At 43.3% G+C, this 18,274-nt stretch overlaps 1 protein-coding gene across 1 annotated transcript in view; it reads right to left on the bottom strand.

Moving 5' to 3' along the window:
- plpp4 (phospholipid phosphatase 4) overlaps positions 1-17,872 on the bottom strand; it is a 35,932-nt gene extending 18,060 nt beyond the window's left edge. Inside the window, exon 1 of the mRNA XM_076285124.1 lies at positions 17,784-17,872. Coding sequence (XP_076141239.1) covers positions 17,784-17,872 — 89 coding nt within the window. The remainder of the gene's footprint in view (positions 1-17,783) is intronic.
- Positions 17,873-18,274: the final 402 nt, after the last annotated feature.

Genomic DNA, 18,274 nt, shown 5'->3' with positions numbered 1-18,274 from the left:
AAGATGTAAAGAGGAAATACTGTGATACAAACAAAACTTAGCTTTGATTAGGACATACACTTTATGCTAAGTATTTCCCTTAAGTTCAGTCCACTTTTGATTTAATGAGTCTAGGGAGGCATTTGAATGGATGAGCTAGAAAAAGAGCCTCCTGAAGAGTCTCCTGTTTTAGAGAGTGGATAAATGAGAAATTAAAAAACAAGCATTCTCACTGATTCATCCCTGAATGATGAATGTGCTCACAACCCACAGATTTCTCTAATTCTTCAGACACAACTAAGAGACAAACATCATTATTTCTTTCCTTTAGTCTGTGGTCTATGAATAGTATGTCCTCCAGAGAGATCTGAGCTTGCCATTGCAACCTCTAAAGTGCACAGAGTACGTACACACTCATTGCTGGCACTGATTGTTGTTGTTTTACCAGGTGTTACTGAACGATTACATGATCCAGCAACATAAGCTCAGTCATCCACATAACAGCACATGCAAACCAATATCAGAAGAGAAATGCTATATGCTATTTTATGTTCCTGGTCTGGGAATCTGAATGGTCCTCTAAATGTGGGCATGTGACAGTCAGGATTGATCACAGGACAGAGAGTAAGTATGCGCTGTGTCTCTAATGAGATCTGGCAGCTCCTCCAGACCCTTTTACTTATCTTCCTCCATCTACCTTCCATGGCTCCCCTCCTGGGGGTATCACCATGATTCATCACCAGCCCTTCACATGAGTCACAGACTGGCTCACAAACAAAGTCCCACAACAAAACAGCCACAGCGAAGAGACAAAACTGAGTTATGCCATTTCTTCATATTGCTACATCTCTAAACGCATGCAGCGAAATGAGAAATGCCACACAATGACTCGGTTTAAGGCAGGGATTTATGAGGTACTTATAGAGCCTGTGCCTTGTGAAGAAAAGTCAAAGTAAGAATGTATGTAAGTGCTACCATAACAATGTAATTCAATATCAAATGGCTTTATCACATTTGGCTATCTTTCTCTCTAAAGTGTTGTGGACCCTGAAGGGTGCAACCAACCGAATGGCATACTGCTGTAACGTTGATTTTATTTTCTTTGAAGTTACTATAGGCCTATACTTCTTGTTCTTCTTCTTCTTCTTCTTATTATTATTATTATTATCGTTATTATCTACATAATAACAGACAAAAAACAATCCCAGATATTCTAACAATCAAATGAGAGTTATAGGCTACTAATAGAAAACATAAACAATAACCAAACTTTTACTGAGTTCCTATAAGGAAAAGTCAATCAGTACATTATGGATTCCTCAAGCCCATAAATATAAATACGCTTTCTGTGGACATGGAGAAAGTATTTTTTGAACTAAAACTTGACATTGGATATTCAGTGGATATTCTCTTTTAAAACATGATTCCTCTAATCATTCCTTTTATATTGATAAACCATTACTGGCAACCCAGTGCACTTACACGGCATACACTGACTTATTTGTGGAGGCTCACCACAATATCAACACACAATGATTTTCTATGTTGTACTACTTAAATTGGATGAAATCCTGTCATTGTAGAGCTATGTGCACCTTTGCACAGCCTCTCCTTCTGTCTCTGTCCTTCAACAAACCTGCATGCACATTTAAAGAATGTGTTGGCATAGAAGACGACTGGCTAAATCGTGCACAACCATGTTGTGCAAATTTCTAAATGTAAATCGGGTTTATAGGGCAAGTATACTTGCCAACTTGCGTATACAAGGAATTTGGTCTCTGCATTTATCTCATCCGTGAATTAGTGAACACACAAAGCACACAGTGAACACACAGTGAGGTGAAGCACACTCTAACCCGGAGCAGAGAGCTGCCTTGCTACAGCGGCGCTCGGGGAGCAGTGAGGAGTTAGGTGCCTTGCTCAAGGGTACTTCAGCCGTGGATGTGGGCATGGGAGAGCAGTGCTCAGCCACTTCCCCCGCCCTCATTTTTCCTACTGGTCGGGTATAGAACCGGCAACCCTTCGGTCACAAGCCCAAAGACCTAACCAGTAGGCCATGGCTTTCCATTTGTTCAAAACTGTGAACACCCCGTCACCTACCACCACAAATAGAATTCAATTCTGTGGGAAACACTGCAAACCACAGCAAAATCTGAAGGACAGACTGTGGCTTGTATTCACATTCAATACTTTTTCTCCACCTCTCACAAAATCAGAGACCCTGTAGATTGACAGGACACCAGAATCCCATGCACTGAGTTAACTGTGTCAAAGACAAGAACAGTAAGATCACAGCTCACTGCTCAAAACACAAAACTGTTTCAGATGAGCACTTAAGAGAGAAGAGAATAGAAGAGAATGGGAGGAAGTCCAAAAAGGAGTGTGTGAGGGCGTGAAAACAGAGGGGGGGTTCTGCCTCTGAACGTGTTTGCTTCCTGACAGGATGAGATCCCTACGGAAGCTGACACACAGCCAGTCACACCAGAATATTGGCTGTCTGGGAAGTGTGTCTGGTGAGAGCCCAGACGCGCTAACAAACACATGGCTTAAAAATAGCTTCCAAACTGGGAAGTGCCAATATATGCCAGATTTATTCCGGGATTTAGCGATGAGGTATCGCCAACATCGCCCACTGTTTGTTTAGAGTCCCACATGCTGGAGATCTCTCTCTCAATATGCCCTGCACCTCCAATGAAAACAACAGTATATGCCTTGGAATCAACCATACTGTGTTTTGCCACATTAAATAAAACAGTTTCTCTAGCAAGAACAATGGTGCTGTGAACATTATCACTTTGTAAAGCTCTGGCATGCAAGTACTGTCTCCTGATTTACAATTTGATGGATTCGCCGGAAGATACAAATCTCTGCTTTATGTGAAAAATCGCAATGCTGAACTCTCAGCCCCACTGGCAGCTTGGACACCCATCCCTTCTGTGGGTGCATGATTTAATAAAATGCGGCATCTTAATTTGATTTGAGTGTCTGCAGGGTCACCGCAGACGGAAACAGTGCAGGAACGGATGTGGTATGATTTAATAACTGCCTTTATTTCTTTCTTTACCCAGCAGTCACCAAGAGGGCTTCACACCTTTCTCCTGCTTGGTGAATCGATGTGTGTCTACATAGAGCCTGTTGATTAAGTGCCTAGCTTTGGGTGAGGAGCAGGGGGATAAGCTGAGGAGGATTATGGCTATCAAATAAGCAGGCTCCCTGGGCTAGCCCTGGCCATTATTACACAGTAATAGAGATCATATGGCCGACTAGAAAACCAGACAGCTACACGGCCCAAGAGAGGTGGCGTAGACTTGAGGAATACCTCTGCGGCGGCAGTAAAACGGCACTGTTAATGCAGCCGGATCTGCAGGAGGTGAATCATTCCCACAGCAGGGATACAGGAGGTCCTTGAGCAGTCTCTGGATATTGATGGGCTACATTGTGGGGCCGGCTCTCCCTTTTATGTCCCAATAGTCTGTGTGCCTCTGCCCCACCTCCTGGCATTGCCACTGCAGTTGGCCATTAACATAATAGATTAGACAAGACATCAGACCAGACCAGAGATGTTACTCTCCCCAACAGCCTTTAATGATCACCTCCCGATGGGGCTCCCAATGCCAACTTCATGCATGGACTCTCACAGGAGGGAAGCCTGAAGATATTCGGGTGTGACGTGTGGAGATCAATGGGAGCGACAGCCCAATAGTTTCTAGGGAAAGATCCGAAGTGTCAACCACGTGGTGGATGAGTTATGGCAAAAGCCCCTGCAGCCAGAGACGAAATACCGCGCTAGCGTTGCGCCCAGTCCCGGCAGCAGGGGGGGGGCTTTGGGGGGCCAGGCCCGTCCTGGAAGTCATCTGTGCCCGCCCTGGACGAGCTTGGCTGCTCCAACCAACCCCAAACCCATAGATTGATTTTGAACACTTTTTGGCCTATATTATACGTTTGTCAATCTAGCAAGTAGCAAATAAAACTTGTAAAATCTGTATTATTCCGTAGCTAATCAATCAGGAACATTAGGTAAGCCCATCACCTAAATGGAGAGAAGGTTACGTGGCGCAGTCTACTTCATTTCTGCACTAACCCCTGTCATCCGATGACAAATAGATTATCGGCTCGCAGGTAGGCTATATCTCATATCGTAGTTAGTAGAAGTAGGCCTAGTAGTTTCTGGGTTTGTTTGAGAGCGTTAACCTTTACTGTTTTTTTCTTCTGACCTAGTTGGAGAACAGGGAGCTTGTTATCCGTAACTTCGGGGCTAACTCCCTAACACTCTATCTGAAAGTGGTTAGCAAATGAACGATTTTTTTTTTATTTTGAATAAGACTAGCTCCAGTCTCAACAGCACGTCTACTTTTTCCACAGGCATCTCAGTTCTAACACACATATCCCCTCTCGCTTTCTCTCTCTCCATCCCTGCGCACGGGGCTCTCTTAAAGGAGCTGCACCATTTTACAACAATTGCATCTATATTTTCATATTGGAATGTTTTGTAAGCTTAAACTACCGTGATCAATTTAAGTTCCCGTGCCCCCCCCCCCCCCTGAAAAGGTGTAATGCCCGTCCGTGAATTTGTGTCTGCCGCCGGGTCTGGTCGCGCCTTCCCAACCGTACTGACAGGTCCTAGAGCTAAGACAGGGGGAACAGGGGGCAGGACTCGAGTGATACCTTGGCAGGTGTGAAGCTTGTGGCAGCCCCCCAGAGATCTCTCCTCAGAGGTGAAGGACAGCCAGGGAGCAAAGGAAGAATGGGGGGGGGGGGGGAGTGATATTGGCATCAGCCCCATGTTTCTCACAGCACTTAAGGGGCCGCGAAGCTGCATGTAGGATCAATTCTCATCACATTTTGTAATTACGTGGCACGTTGCAGCCAGGCATGTATTCAGCCAGTCAGTAAATTGAAGAATGGAACGGCATGCCATGGTTTTTACGGCAAAAGCCCTAATTGCCCTGCCTGACTGCCTCTGCCACGTGAGCGAGTGTTGAGGGGGAAGCGCGGACCTGCGCAGTGTGATGACTGCTATTCTGAACAGCTGAGTGAGTCAGAGGATTCCACCTTTGTCTCTTCCCACAAAACATCACTCCATTCAATATTTCCATGGTTATCGTGTTGTGCTAGTGTAGGTCATTGCTTATCACAGTCAGGCACATTTTGGTTCTAATACACTGTGCCAAATGGTACGTGTCAGGACATTCAGACAATGATCTACATCAGTCTACATCATCTCTGTCATTTCATAAATACTGACCACCTTTTTTTAGTCACTAGGTACCATAGTCATAAAATAGAACTTTTCCAAAAGGCATTTTCTAACACTTCAAAAGAATACATTACCACACATCTAACGTAAATGCTGAAACTGTTTCAGTTTTCCACAAGAACATTCTGATGTTTTGACCACACATGGCACTGAAAAATTCTCTCATTCTCTTTTCCCGGCGCCTCCGGCACTGCCATATGAGGTGAACCTGGGCCACACTGCCAAAGACAAATGAGACGAGGAGAGAGGAGGATGCTGGGAGGGCACGCGGCTCTAAGAATAGCCAGGCAGGGAAGCCAGGCCAGCAGCAGTGCAGGAGGGTCCCAGTGGGCTCAACACACGGTCCAAAGGCCCCAGCTGCAGCCCAGGGCATGCTGGGTAATTACATGATCTGCACGGCCTCACCACTCCCCCTGCTCCTGTCATCACCATTATCCCATTTATGAAACGTCTGTTTATCGAAGGCCAGGTCACTCACACAACAGAGCTCTACTCGTTTGTTACATCCAGCAGGAAACTAGAAGGTTCTAAATACCAAATGAATGAGCTGTTGAAGAAGACACGAGTGCATCCTTTATAAACAGTTGAGGAAAGTGGCATATGGACCACTTGTATAGAGGGGCCAGATTACATTATAACTTAACTGCTTGTGCTTACTATGCGAGGGCATATCATGCACATACATGCAAACAGACAGGATTGCAAATCACTGGAAATAACTACACCATGTAGGTTTCTGTTTTGATATTCTTCTTGTGTACATGTTTTTGTGCCCTTGATCACTGACCCTGTGCTCAGGATTTCTTAAACATGGTGAAAAATCCTTTATAAACGAGGAAAGTGATACATGGACCACTACAGAGGGACCACGTTACATTATGATACAATGACTTCAGGTTATCTGGGGTTTGGGTTAAAGCAACACCAAAGAACTTTTCCTGTCGCACGCACGCAATTTGTTTAATCCAACGGCTTTGTAAATAACGATGTCCATAGACAAGGTAGAATATGTTGCATGATTTTATGAAAGTATGCTACGATGTATTGCGACATCATCCAAGTCAAATTTGTAGTTTCTTATGTCTCATTCCATCGAACTACAGATCCGCTACCCGATCTGGCAAACTTACATAGTGCGGTTATAGCTGATAGAGGACCGCAAACGAATGCAGAAGTGCCATTCACCCTGTTACGAGTTGATGAACCACGGAAACAATTTTGGAAACATTATTTTAAGGTACAAAAAACTCTTTGGTGTTGCTTTAAATGTGGGCTGGAATGATTAGACTTTTGGATCAGTCCAATGCCTTGTGAAAGCAGAGCTTACGGCAGAAGTGATGATTCAAACTTCTATTTGTACAATCAATAACAGTGCTTTTATGAGATTTGTGAGATTGATGACAGGTTTTCAGAGAGAAGTCTGAGGGATGTCACAGCAATACTCTAACCAAATTACAACAAATGATCCCCAGGTGTGCGCTGCAAGGTCAATGTGACAAGGTCATCTCTAGTCCTGCACAAGAAAACTGTCCCACTAGTTCTCATAGAGCAGAGCATCTTATCTCTCATTTGCTTGGCTCTCCTGATGATCTGAAAGGTCCCTGGGGGCTCCTGTGGAAGACAGTGAACTCTGAGCTCTAATGACAGGTAGGCAGCAGTGAGGCAGAGAGAGAGAGAGAGGGAGAGAGAGAGAGAGAGAGAAAGAGACAGAGAGAGGGTGAGAGAAAACTCACAGCACGGCACTTTTAAGGGCTGAGAACTGTCATTGGAATTTAGTCTGTTTTTGGTATGGTTAAACATTTCTTAGAGTTTGAGAAACCTCTTATGAGATATTTCTTGCAGTCATACCATTTTCCATGGTGTCATAGGTGTTGGGAACCAATTTATTCCCAAATGCATTCTCAGCTGGTTATTTTCACATTTACACATTATTTGATTTCTCCCCGATTCTATGCTGCTGGAGTTGGATATAAATTGAGTGAGATGCATAAGTCCTCAATAATATCTAACACACACACTTCATTGATAGTCCTCACATGGCTTAACCCTCCAGTCGAGTGTTATTCCTGCACTCATTGCATTTTTGACTGCCTTCCACACACCTCAGCCAGGTTCGGTGTGCTCTGCCTGACATTTATCACACCTGACATCCTCATTTTTCATCAAGCTAAATTTCAGTGAGGACAGACCCAAACGACAGGCAGCAACAACCACGTCTCCCACACAAGCACTTTGTTTGGCCCAATGGATTCTCTGCCACCTTAAATCAGTTTGGCAGGACATTCGGTGAAGCTGTAGAATTTATTACCAGGCAGGGAGTGTGCCCCCTTTGATAAACTTTGCAAATGTCACATTTTCTTAGCTGTGGATATGTACATACATAAAGATACATGGATGTGTGGATGCATACATAAATGCAGGCAAAAACCCAAAGGTCTATATGCAATGAATGACTACCTGAGCTGCCATGCATAAATTCACCTACTCGCTTACTATGAGAGGGCAAATCATACACAGACATGCATTTACAGACAGGATTGCAAACCACTGGAAATAACTACACCATGTGAGTTTCTGTTTTGATATTTTTTTCTTGTTTACAGTTTTCCTGTGCCCTTGATCAGTGACCCTGCACTGACCCAGAGAATTTCTTTAACACGGCGAAAAAGGTAATTATGCATGAGGAGATGTGGGCTTTCCACTGGATGAGTCCTCTCCACACTGACATCATCCCTATTATGTATGCATGTTGGAAAGTCAAATCACACATGTCTTTTTGCTACCTTTGCACTTGGGAATACTTTATGTGGACAGGGTCACTGGCACTCCTACCTGAGTTAAGTGGTTTTAATCAAATGCTTTCTGATCAGATATCCTTAGAGAGTATAAGACTTGCTCCCACGCCAACACGGGATGCTGAAGTGATTACATTCAGCATTGCTTGCTAATGATTACATTCATTAAAGTAAATACTGTGCGTTTATAGCATAATGGCAAAATGTGTCAACTCCCCCACCAAATTACCAATAATTCATATTGTGAAAAATGATTAACTTGGTGGAATTCATTATTCTCAATCACCTTATTGGCTTATCCTGTCCCAATTTTCCTAAAACAGTTGGCTTTTTGGACTGTGGACTGGTCTGTGACTGTCAGATCATCACAGTGAAATCCTTTGGGGACTAAAGAAGGTATCACTACTCTGATTGCACAAGCTAATGCTGAATGCATAGTGTGGAAAAGGTCTTTAACAGAATTGGCTATACAAGTGGAATGTGAAATGAAAAAGGAACCACCTGGGTCTCCTTATTCTCGTCATGAGGCAGATGACCTTCAATGTGGCACTGAATATAAGTTATAGAATGAACTGAAAACAGCAAGTACTAGAATCCATGGCCACATTAGTCTCTGGATACTAATTCTGAATCAATATATTTTTTTATAGTATAAAGAATGAAAAGACCCCTGATACACTGACCACTTCTCCACGAGAGCCTGTGCCCCTGTCCGTCTGATGAATGCAGACGTGCATTCTGAGTCGCTGAGGCTTTTGTATGCGGGTTGATGCAGGTCTGGAGCCATAGACCCTTTCATGGAATTTTCATTATCAGCATCATAGTTGGCCCCACAAGACTTCCTTTTTTAACATTCCATATGTTATCTTAATGCAGAGGAAGTAGATTGGGGCCCAAATAGAATGTTCAAGCATTGTTTTTGTATACCTTGTTGAAAGGGTCCATAGATGAGAAGCAGTGTCCTTCTCCATCTCCATCTCTCACTCCCCCCCCCACCCCCCCAACCCTGTGCCCCCCCCCCCCCCGCCTGCCTCTGACAAACAGACCCCCTCAGAAGCCTCCCTCTCTCCTGCACTCCTACTGATAAGGCCATGGAAACAGACAGCACCACACCCATAAGAGCCACAGCAAAAGAAAGAGAGAAAAATGAAATGGAAGAAAAACTGCCACATGGAGCGAAAGAGAGAAATGGAGAACAGTGTGTGTGTGGGGGGGGGGGGTGCAGCAGCATGTGTATGAGAGTGGGAGGAGGAGAAGAGAAAGAAGGGTAAAGGAGTGAGAGTGTAAGTAAGGTTGGGAAGAGGGAGGGAGCTAATAAATTAGCGTAGCGCTGCTGAGGAGCTGCCCTGGTTCCCCTGGAAAGGCCCGTCACCCACTGGCACATCCACTGGCACATCCTCTGGCACTGATCTGACGGCTCTTTGGAGAGCTTCCAGAGTGCTGCCTTCATCCGCCGCACATCATAATTCAGAGGTGCATGATTAATGGTGGGCTTGCCACAGCACTGACACCGGCAGTACCTTCACGATTAAAATGAAAGGAAGCCTTCAGTCTGGAGTTTGCAACATTGGAATATGAACATCAAGCCAACTGATCTTGCAGCTTTGTAATATCCAGACCTTTCCTTGCGAATTCTGATTTATTCATAATTTCATGGAGGCGTTTAGTTTATGAAGGCAGCTTTCGATCTATCTTTGTATCTGCATGTCAAGGATGCAGTAAAAACGCAGTGATGTTGCCCCTACACAAATAATATAGTTAATATGAGTATGGCATTTAAATGAATGCATCAAGGCATCTGAGAAATTTTCATTATAAATAAGGCAACTAGGTCAGCACCTGATGATAATATGCATATCTAACACTCTGACATTTAATTACATCTGCTCAAGTCATTAAGGAATAGCCATCAAAGGAAATATGAACCTGTAGCAGTGCCTGCTCAAATTGTGATTACTACCTTAATTAACAATGCGTTGCATTGGATCCCATCACCATTAGTTTCAGCAGCAGACAAGCTGAGTGCAAAACTACACAAACAGGCAAGCACGTTTTACAACATTTTAAAGATCATTAACAGTTTCAATCACATTTTTTAAAAAGTCACAAAATAATAACCTGCAATGGACTATCGGGGATTTTTTATATCCACAAGGCACCTTCAATAGAAAAGCTATTTCTAAACCTAAAAAAAAAACAACATATGAAAGCCAGAAGTGATACGAACTGTTGTTGAGTTCAGTGAGTCTATTTCTACCTTTGGATTGTGTGGGCAATGGCAGGACACAGAGAATAAAGGGTATCTGTCTGCCTATACTCTGCTGTGGCCGTATTCCAGCTTAAGCACAACAACGTGAACACAATGTGTGGAGCCAGCAGGAGATGCAGGCGTGCTGATAAGCAGGCAGACTGAGTAGAAGACGGAGGGGTTTGTGTGTGTGTGTGTGTGTGTGGGGGGGGGGGGGGGGGGGGGGGGGGGAGGGTGGCGAAAGGGAGCAGATGAGAAGGACCTGTCTCGCCCTGACGTGTGTGATCCTGCTCCTGAGCCCCAGGCCTCACCCGGCCTCTCCGCACACACGCGCCTTCTCCTCCAACTCTGCCGTAATTGGTCTCCCGCCTGCCACTGGCCACAGAAGGATCTACCCGCTTCCGTTCTTTCCCCCTCTCTGTCAATTGTGTGTGTGTGTGTGTGTGTGTGTGTGTGTGTGTGTGTGTGTGTGTGTGTGTGTGTGTGTGTGTGTGCGTGTGTGTGTGTGTGTGTGTGTGTGTGTGTGTGTGTGTGTGTGTGTGTGTGTGTGTGCGTGTGTGTGTGTGTGTGTGTGTGTGTGTGTGTGTGTGTGCATGTATAAACCTATCACTTGTGTCTACTACACTGTTTTTCACTTGTCATCTGAAATGTAAATGCTATTGTTGTTGTTGTGGTATTTGTGGAGGGCAGGCGAGGAGCTCAGTCATAAATCACTAGCAGGCCTGTTGTCATGCCCTTTGTCTTCCTCCTGCGTGACTCAGAGGCTCAGGGAAACGTGTGCCTGTGCCATTTACGCCACCAGCAGCTTTGCGTCGCCAGCTTCGCCAACACCAGCTGAATGTGAGCTCACAGTGCAGAAGCATGCCAGGCGACAGTGTCATTTGTGCAAAACAGTTGGCATATGGAGGCAGTTGCCCTGACAGACGCCACTCCCTGAGGCTACATGGTGCCAGCGCAATCTGCGATGTGGAGCATTTTAAAATAATGGGCAGAGTGCCACTGTGCATCTCTGTCACAGATAATCGTCATGAACAAGAAAACAGGAAGACAGAAACGGGAAAACAGACAGACTTTTATCCATGTTAGTCATGACAACGAGATCAAGAAGATGCTTGTAAAGGTAACGAGAGAGCCACATTCAAGGTCACCTTTGGCTTTGATCATAGCTCTACAGTACTCCATGAATAAATAATTCAGAATGTGCATGTGTTCACCAGCACTCTCACATCATGTCATGGTGTCCCTGACTAGTAAACACCACCCACCACGAATTCTGCTGTGCATGTTTCTGTACTGACAACAGTTTGCAACTGAGTAAACCTGAGATTTTTTTTCAAGATAATTGTGTATTAAGATTTGGAGTTTAAATGTGAATAGACAGACCAATAAATTCAGTTTATCGCATTCTAGACAAGACAAGTTTTCATTCAAAATGAACAGATGAGCAGATAAAAGAACAAAGCAATTAAAATACTAATAAAGGTAATGTGTAAAGGTAATGTGCATTTATATAGCCTACTGGACGAATATGTACGTATTATGTCCTGACCAAGATTTCAGACAGCAGTATGGCAGCTAAATCTTTGTCTTGAGTGGCAGAGGATGTTTTACTTTTGGCCTAGAAGATGTCAGAATCATCAGAGAAATCAAAGCTTCACAGCTTCTTCAAGTGAGCGAAATCAGTAACGCCAAATGAGGCCATTTTACCTCCGAGCTTCCAGAGAGATGAGAGGAATGTTCACAGGAGGCAGGGAAATGTGCTCTTGATGACTCCACTCGCGGCCTCGTTTCAAACAGAGTTTTCCAGAAGTGGAACACAAGAGACTGCATTATTCACAGCGTCAGCAAGACAAACAGCATCCACTCAAAAAACTCTAAGACCCTGTTCCCATTCACCTCGCCACATTAACCATTTATCACAGAACACTCTCTCTTTTCAAATCTGTCTTTTTTATTATTAAAACATGCTAAAAATTATTTATGACATCAAACTGGAAATATACCTAAATAAACAACCATAAAAATACTGATGCTGATGAAATCTTCCAGGATTTATTTCTCACTTTCTTAATACCTGCAGTGATGGCACCTTTTTAGTTGATACATTCTGGTGCAGTACAGCAACTGCACAGCAGATAAAAACCCATTAGGCACCAGATTTTATCAAATGAAATGGCTTTGGCTGACGTCCTCCAACAACTAACTGGCAGCTTTAGAGCTGCAGAGTCAGTGAGTCTAGAGCATCGCCTGGTGCATATGATTCTTTGGGACTCCAGTTGTGTAGTCACTCCCTACAGTTTTCCAAGCCAAATGGGTCAGCATGGACTTCCATGCCTGATCAATCTCGTTCTCAATCTCTGGCCTCAATCTCACTCATGCGTGATTTCTGACATCTTGATTGTGGGAGTCCTGGGCCCCGCTGGGATGGCCAATCACAAAATATACTGGAATGTTTTTTTCCTCCAGACTCATTTTCTGCCTTTCCTTTCAACTGGAATAAATGTGTCAGTCCTGAGCTGGCGTTGGTGGTTCCCTCCCCACTCTCCTCCCTCTCTGTTAGTCTTCCATCGTTTACTGGGCCTGCTCCACCCCCTGACAGCAGCGGGGTCAGTATGAGAGTGATGTGAACACTTGTCAGGTACAGATTACTTTCCCATCAATAAGAGTGATCCAGGGGTATATGGGTGCCTGGCTCACAGTACGCCTGTGGCAGTTCATCAGCACGTTTCGCAGGCTTCTTTTCTAAGACTGATAAAAGAGTCATAGGCCAGGTGTGAGTTTCAGAAGCTGCTGGGTAAGAGAATGGAAGCAGTTGGAGGGAGAGTACACATATTTGACTGGATCCGCCTGATGCCGAGAGAACAAAACTCATGTGTCTTATTAGAGCCGGAACACGAAGGGCTCTTTGTAACTTTTTTTTTTCTGTCAGCTAGCACTCTTCAACTCTCCATTCTATATAGATGCTTACTAAAGAACCTTTTAAAGTTCAAGTGTTTCTCGCAGGGCTTTTACATTTTAAAGGCAAGACAGCCTATTCACCACAGCCACAAATTCACTAATGCAGTATAGTAGCAGTGTTTTCATATGAGATCATGTTTGTATAAAATGGTGAAATGGTGAAAAGAAATGGTCCATAACCTTATTATCGTCTCCAAGTGCCACCAAACAGATCACACCATTTATTAAGCCGCTCCATTTGTCCCTGTTTTATTGGTTTGTTTTCTGCTTGTCTTTAAATGTCAACCAAGCGTTTACATTTAGATGGAATTGTGGGCGTGTTGTTAGAGTTGGAGTCTAAATGCCGCTCTTCAGGCCCATGCTTTAGCTCCTCTCCCGTCATCTCAACATGCTGTCACATCGAGTGCCTGAAGCTAGACTTGACACCACAACCCCAGAGAGCTTCCTGGGACTTCAGAGATTTGACAGGCGCACGCTCCTCTGTGATTGATGTGCTTTCATTAGCGATGCTCTAATCAGTGTGTATGGATTTAGCCTAATAAACAGCAAATTATGAATGCAGTATGTGCTCATCGACACTTACAGAGACTGCAGCCTCAACATACTTCGAGGAGCAAATGTTAGTCATGGAACATTTTTAATAGATCAGTGCTAGTGCAGCTCGCATAAAACAATGCTTGAACGTTCTATTTGGGCCCCAATCTACTTCCTCTGCATTAAGATAACATATGGAATGTTAAAAAGGAAGTCTTGTGGGGCCAACTATGATGCTAATGGAACTCTCTTGAAAGGGTCCATGTTCTCAAATTCTTCCAGATAAAGTTTCATTTTGTGTCCACATCCCCTCGTCACTAGACGGGGTGATTTCCATGAACAGCTGTGTTCCAGCTTCCTTTCAGGTTTTTCTACAGGGATTTTTATAGACCAATAATTCTCATGTAGGGGTGGATAATTTTTTAGAACTGAATTGATTGATTATTGATTATTTCATTTCAATTTGGGTTAAGTTGTATGGATGTCTCTCTTCATCTACGTATTTTCATATTTTCTATTGCCATGCCAACCCTGCTTAGAGTTTTGCCATTTTAACTTTGTAAGTTTTTTTTTTTAATATATATGATTTCAAAAGTCCACTTTATGGACAGTCTCCTTGATATTTTCCATAATATGTTATCATTGTTATCGTTGTATCATTTTTTTTATATGCGGTTCATGTAGCAGTAGCTATAGCTGATTTCAGTATATCTGTGTTTCACCCTATATATCCCCAATGGACTCCATTGTGGGACATCTGTAACTGGATGTAGAAGTTAAGATAGTAGTAGTGTGGTGAAGTATAGTTCTGTCTGTAGATCCAGCCAATCATTTTTTTCCCTGCACAATTTGTGTTGATTTACGCTCACAGAATGGCATCAAACAAACAAATGGACATGCACTAAAGCAGGGAAGCAAAACAGGCAGTCAACAATGACTGGCAAAACATCAATATGTTTTTCATCCTTTCTCATGTTAGGACTCTCCCAGCAGGGCAGTTTGATATTTCAAATTGGGGAAAACCTACAAAATCTCAACTTCTCTTTCCATTTGAACTTTTTCTTTGTAACATGATGACCTCACATGGACAAAAGAGCTAGTGTGTACTCTCTGAACTGAAGTGTACTCTCTGAAATGAAGTACCCTCTGAACTAAAGTGTAGGCTACTCTCTGAACTGTATAAATTGTTTATGATTTTGAAGGTTCGTCCCCTAAGAATTACAACGTCTCAAATCACATTTCACTACAATAACACATCCTCTACAGTATGTCAAAACGCAAAAGCTGACATTTTGGCTTTCAAAGTTCAGCTGAGGATCCCTTGCAAATCATCAGCTGGTGAAAGTATCCAAATCGAGCCCACACACTATCTAACTATGTGGAAGCATGCGGCATGTGACATTTAACTCACTGGTACAGCATAGGCAGCCATTCCACATATGATGGAAGGAGCACAGCATATTCCACTTCAAACAGAACATTTCTGAGCCCTTCCACTACATTAAACCACACCCATTCTGTTTCGCTACATCGATTATAATCCCCACCCCAAGATGAGTGTGTGTCTGTGTGTGTGTGTGTCTGTGTGTGTGTCTGGGTGAGTGTGCGTGTTTGTGTGCTGGTTTGGAGAATAGACTGAATGAGCCAGGTAACTGAGCATTAGCCTACACCTAATATTTTGTAATCAGAGAACAAAACGGTTACAGATCGAGATTCTTCTCTCCTTGACCAGAGGGTTATTACGGTGTCTTGCCTCAAATTAAATGACAGAATGCGTGAGGTCCCTTATGGGACTGAGCTGAGAATTGCGATGAATGGACCTTATTGAACAGTTGTGTAGTGTGTTGCCGTGTACTAATTACAACCTGCCCCTGGACAGCTACCCTTAGACTGCAGCTCGATACAGATCAAATTAGAATGAGATTAAAGATAAGAGGAATTAGAGCACAGGTCTATGAAAAGTACCGTTAAATCTGCAGACTCATCCACTTATTTATCTCCTGACCTTCTGGGACTAATCATTCTCTCCAGAGATTTATGTGTTTTCTATCATTTCAGGGTTGCCACTTCACACTGCTCAATGAATACCCTCAGCAAATTGCAGAAACTTTACAGAATTTAAAAAGTACATTTAACATTTAGAACGCACATTCAGACTAACAAAAGCACAGGGTTTTTTTTGTGTAAACTAGTCTCTTCTCGCAACGGCTTGTGACATTCACTTTCCTCGGCGATGTGGTGCCCTTTAATCAGCCTCACTCCTACCACTCATGGCCATTCAGCATTCAGAGCGCAAGGCGTTCTCATGTGACTGCCATCTCCATCAGAGGAGAGTGGGGAGCTGGGACAGACAGAGGCTGGCAACATGTGGAGCTTTCTACAGCAGCACAGAGGCATCAGACATGGAAGGAGAGCATTGGGGTCTCTTTTGGCCTTTTATTAACCAAAGGCTCTAGACGATTTGTGTGCCAGATTACTAGTGTAAGGGGGGGGGGCTGAGAGAGAGAGAAAGAGAGAGAAAGAGAGAGAGAGAGATAGTGAGATGGAAGAGAGAAATACTTAATGGTAAATTGGTGAATTATAATTTCCACTTTATTAATATACACCGACATCCATAGGAAAATCTTAGTCTATAATGATCTCACTATAATACAATCATCAGATGAAACAGGAAACAGCATACCAACTGAGTACAATAATTCACACGTTTTGGACAGCGACATTTTGACTAATGGGGATATTGAATGGCCTGTATAGTGCTTGTATTGCCACTGATTAAAGGCTTCCATTGTAAAGTTGACTATCCATTTGGTTGTCAAGTCTCCATCAGTGTCACCATTAGTCACGTAGGAATTATTGTTTTGAGTTTTGAGCAAGAATTTATTTTCACTAGGCTACTTAAGCCTGATGACTTGTAACAAAACAAGCATGTTTCCCAGATAATATGACATGAACATATAATTAATTAAGAAGTTAGGGAATGCCCATCTTATTGTGTGGGCAAGGTCCCTTGTTAACATACATAATGGTAATCTCATAGGAACATAAATCCTCATGGACACAAGCAGACACTGTCTTGGACACTAAATGATCTCCCTGTTGGTCCACCGCAGGTTTCCCATGCCCATTTACATATAAATCTTGGGACCCCAGCACTGTAATCATATATTTCCCACTACAAGTGTTTCAAAGGATTTAGAAATTTCACAAAAAAGAATGAAAGAAAGAGTATAGAGGTTTAGATACGCACTTGAATACTAATTAAAAAAAGCGTTTAAATACCCACCCGGGTGACAACGCAATCTGCCTGTAGCCTACATGAGGGTACTACATTAAAATCTAAAATGATGAGAAAGCACTGCTTTCCGAATTCCACTGCACAAGAGGAACAGTTGTATCAGATGACATAGTGACTGGCTTGCATTGAGTCTGAAAGGCATTTAAACGGCTCATGTAAGCTACACATTTATGTGCCCGCATCGGAGGATGAAATCTGGATACAGCACTCGAGCATAAATGCATGCGGTTCCTTTTTAATGGTTGTCACCTAGAAGAACTAGTATTGTCCACTATTAAAAATGTATGAATGAACTTGTTGATGCAACCTGTTTGAGTTAGGCGAGAGCTGCCATTAACAGGATTTGTGGGGACGAATTCGTATGGCCAATGCTGTCCTTTCAGCACCACGCATCGAAAACATTTGAAACACAGCACAGACTGTAACAATAATAACGATAAAGCCAGGTACATTCCAGGTACAGCTACGTCCTGTTATTAGCTTGTATACAACCTCCATAATATCCGCTGAAAAGCACGAACAGACAGTAACAGAATCGTGCATATTTTAAACGGTTTGGAGAGCAAGAGGTAAAGTACCCCCAGCCTGTGGTTCCAGAAGCATGGAGATTTGATTTTAGAAAAGAAAGCCCAATGCATTTAACGCGAAACTAGAGACAGAGCAATGGTTTGAACGAGATAAATAGTAATTTCACAAATAGCATAGCCTACTTACACGAAAACTCCAAAGAGCAAAACTCGTATTCCAATCTCCAATGCCAGAGCGCGCATATTTTTCCTTCGATCCGGGGGTGACATTTTCATATTTTAGGGCAATCTGAATGTAGTCCAAACAACAGTTCAACTGTCAAATAAGACAGTATAGCTCTGCTCTCCCACTTTTAATCCGACTCGATAATCACTTCGGTGCAGATACCACGGGGAACATTCCTTTTCACCGCCCGAGTATACCCAGCCTGGCTAGTGTCAGAGCAATCTCAAACATTGTTTCAATTGGTTTCACTCAGGTATTCTATCCTACACTTAGGTCTCCTCTTACCAGCAAATATATTTCTTTGATGAAAAGTGATGCCTTGGAGGAAAGCAAACGACTGAAATATATCTGAGCGGCAGTCCCAAAGCGTTAGCAGTAAGTCAAAGAGAGAGGATGCAGTCAAGCTCAAAGTAAATGTGGAGTTTTGCCTGAACGTGCTGTTCTGCTGCTTC

Source organism: Alosa pseudoharengus, unplaced genomic scaffold (assembly GCF_046254945.1).
Source record: "Alosa pseudoharengus isolate Yale_2024_CS ecotype anadromous, Long Island Sound unplaced genomic scaffold, YU_APseudo_1.1 YU_APseudo_1.1_scf_15, whole genome shotgun sequence".
Classification (NCBI taxonomy): domain Eukaryota; kingdom Metazoa; phylum Chordata; class Actinopteri; order Clupeiformes; family Clupeidae; genus Alosa; species Alosa pseudoharengus.
The sequence above is the reverse complement of the archived record's forward strand: the minus strand, read 5'-3'. Positions and strand labels throughout refer to the sequence as shown.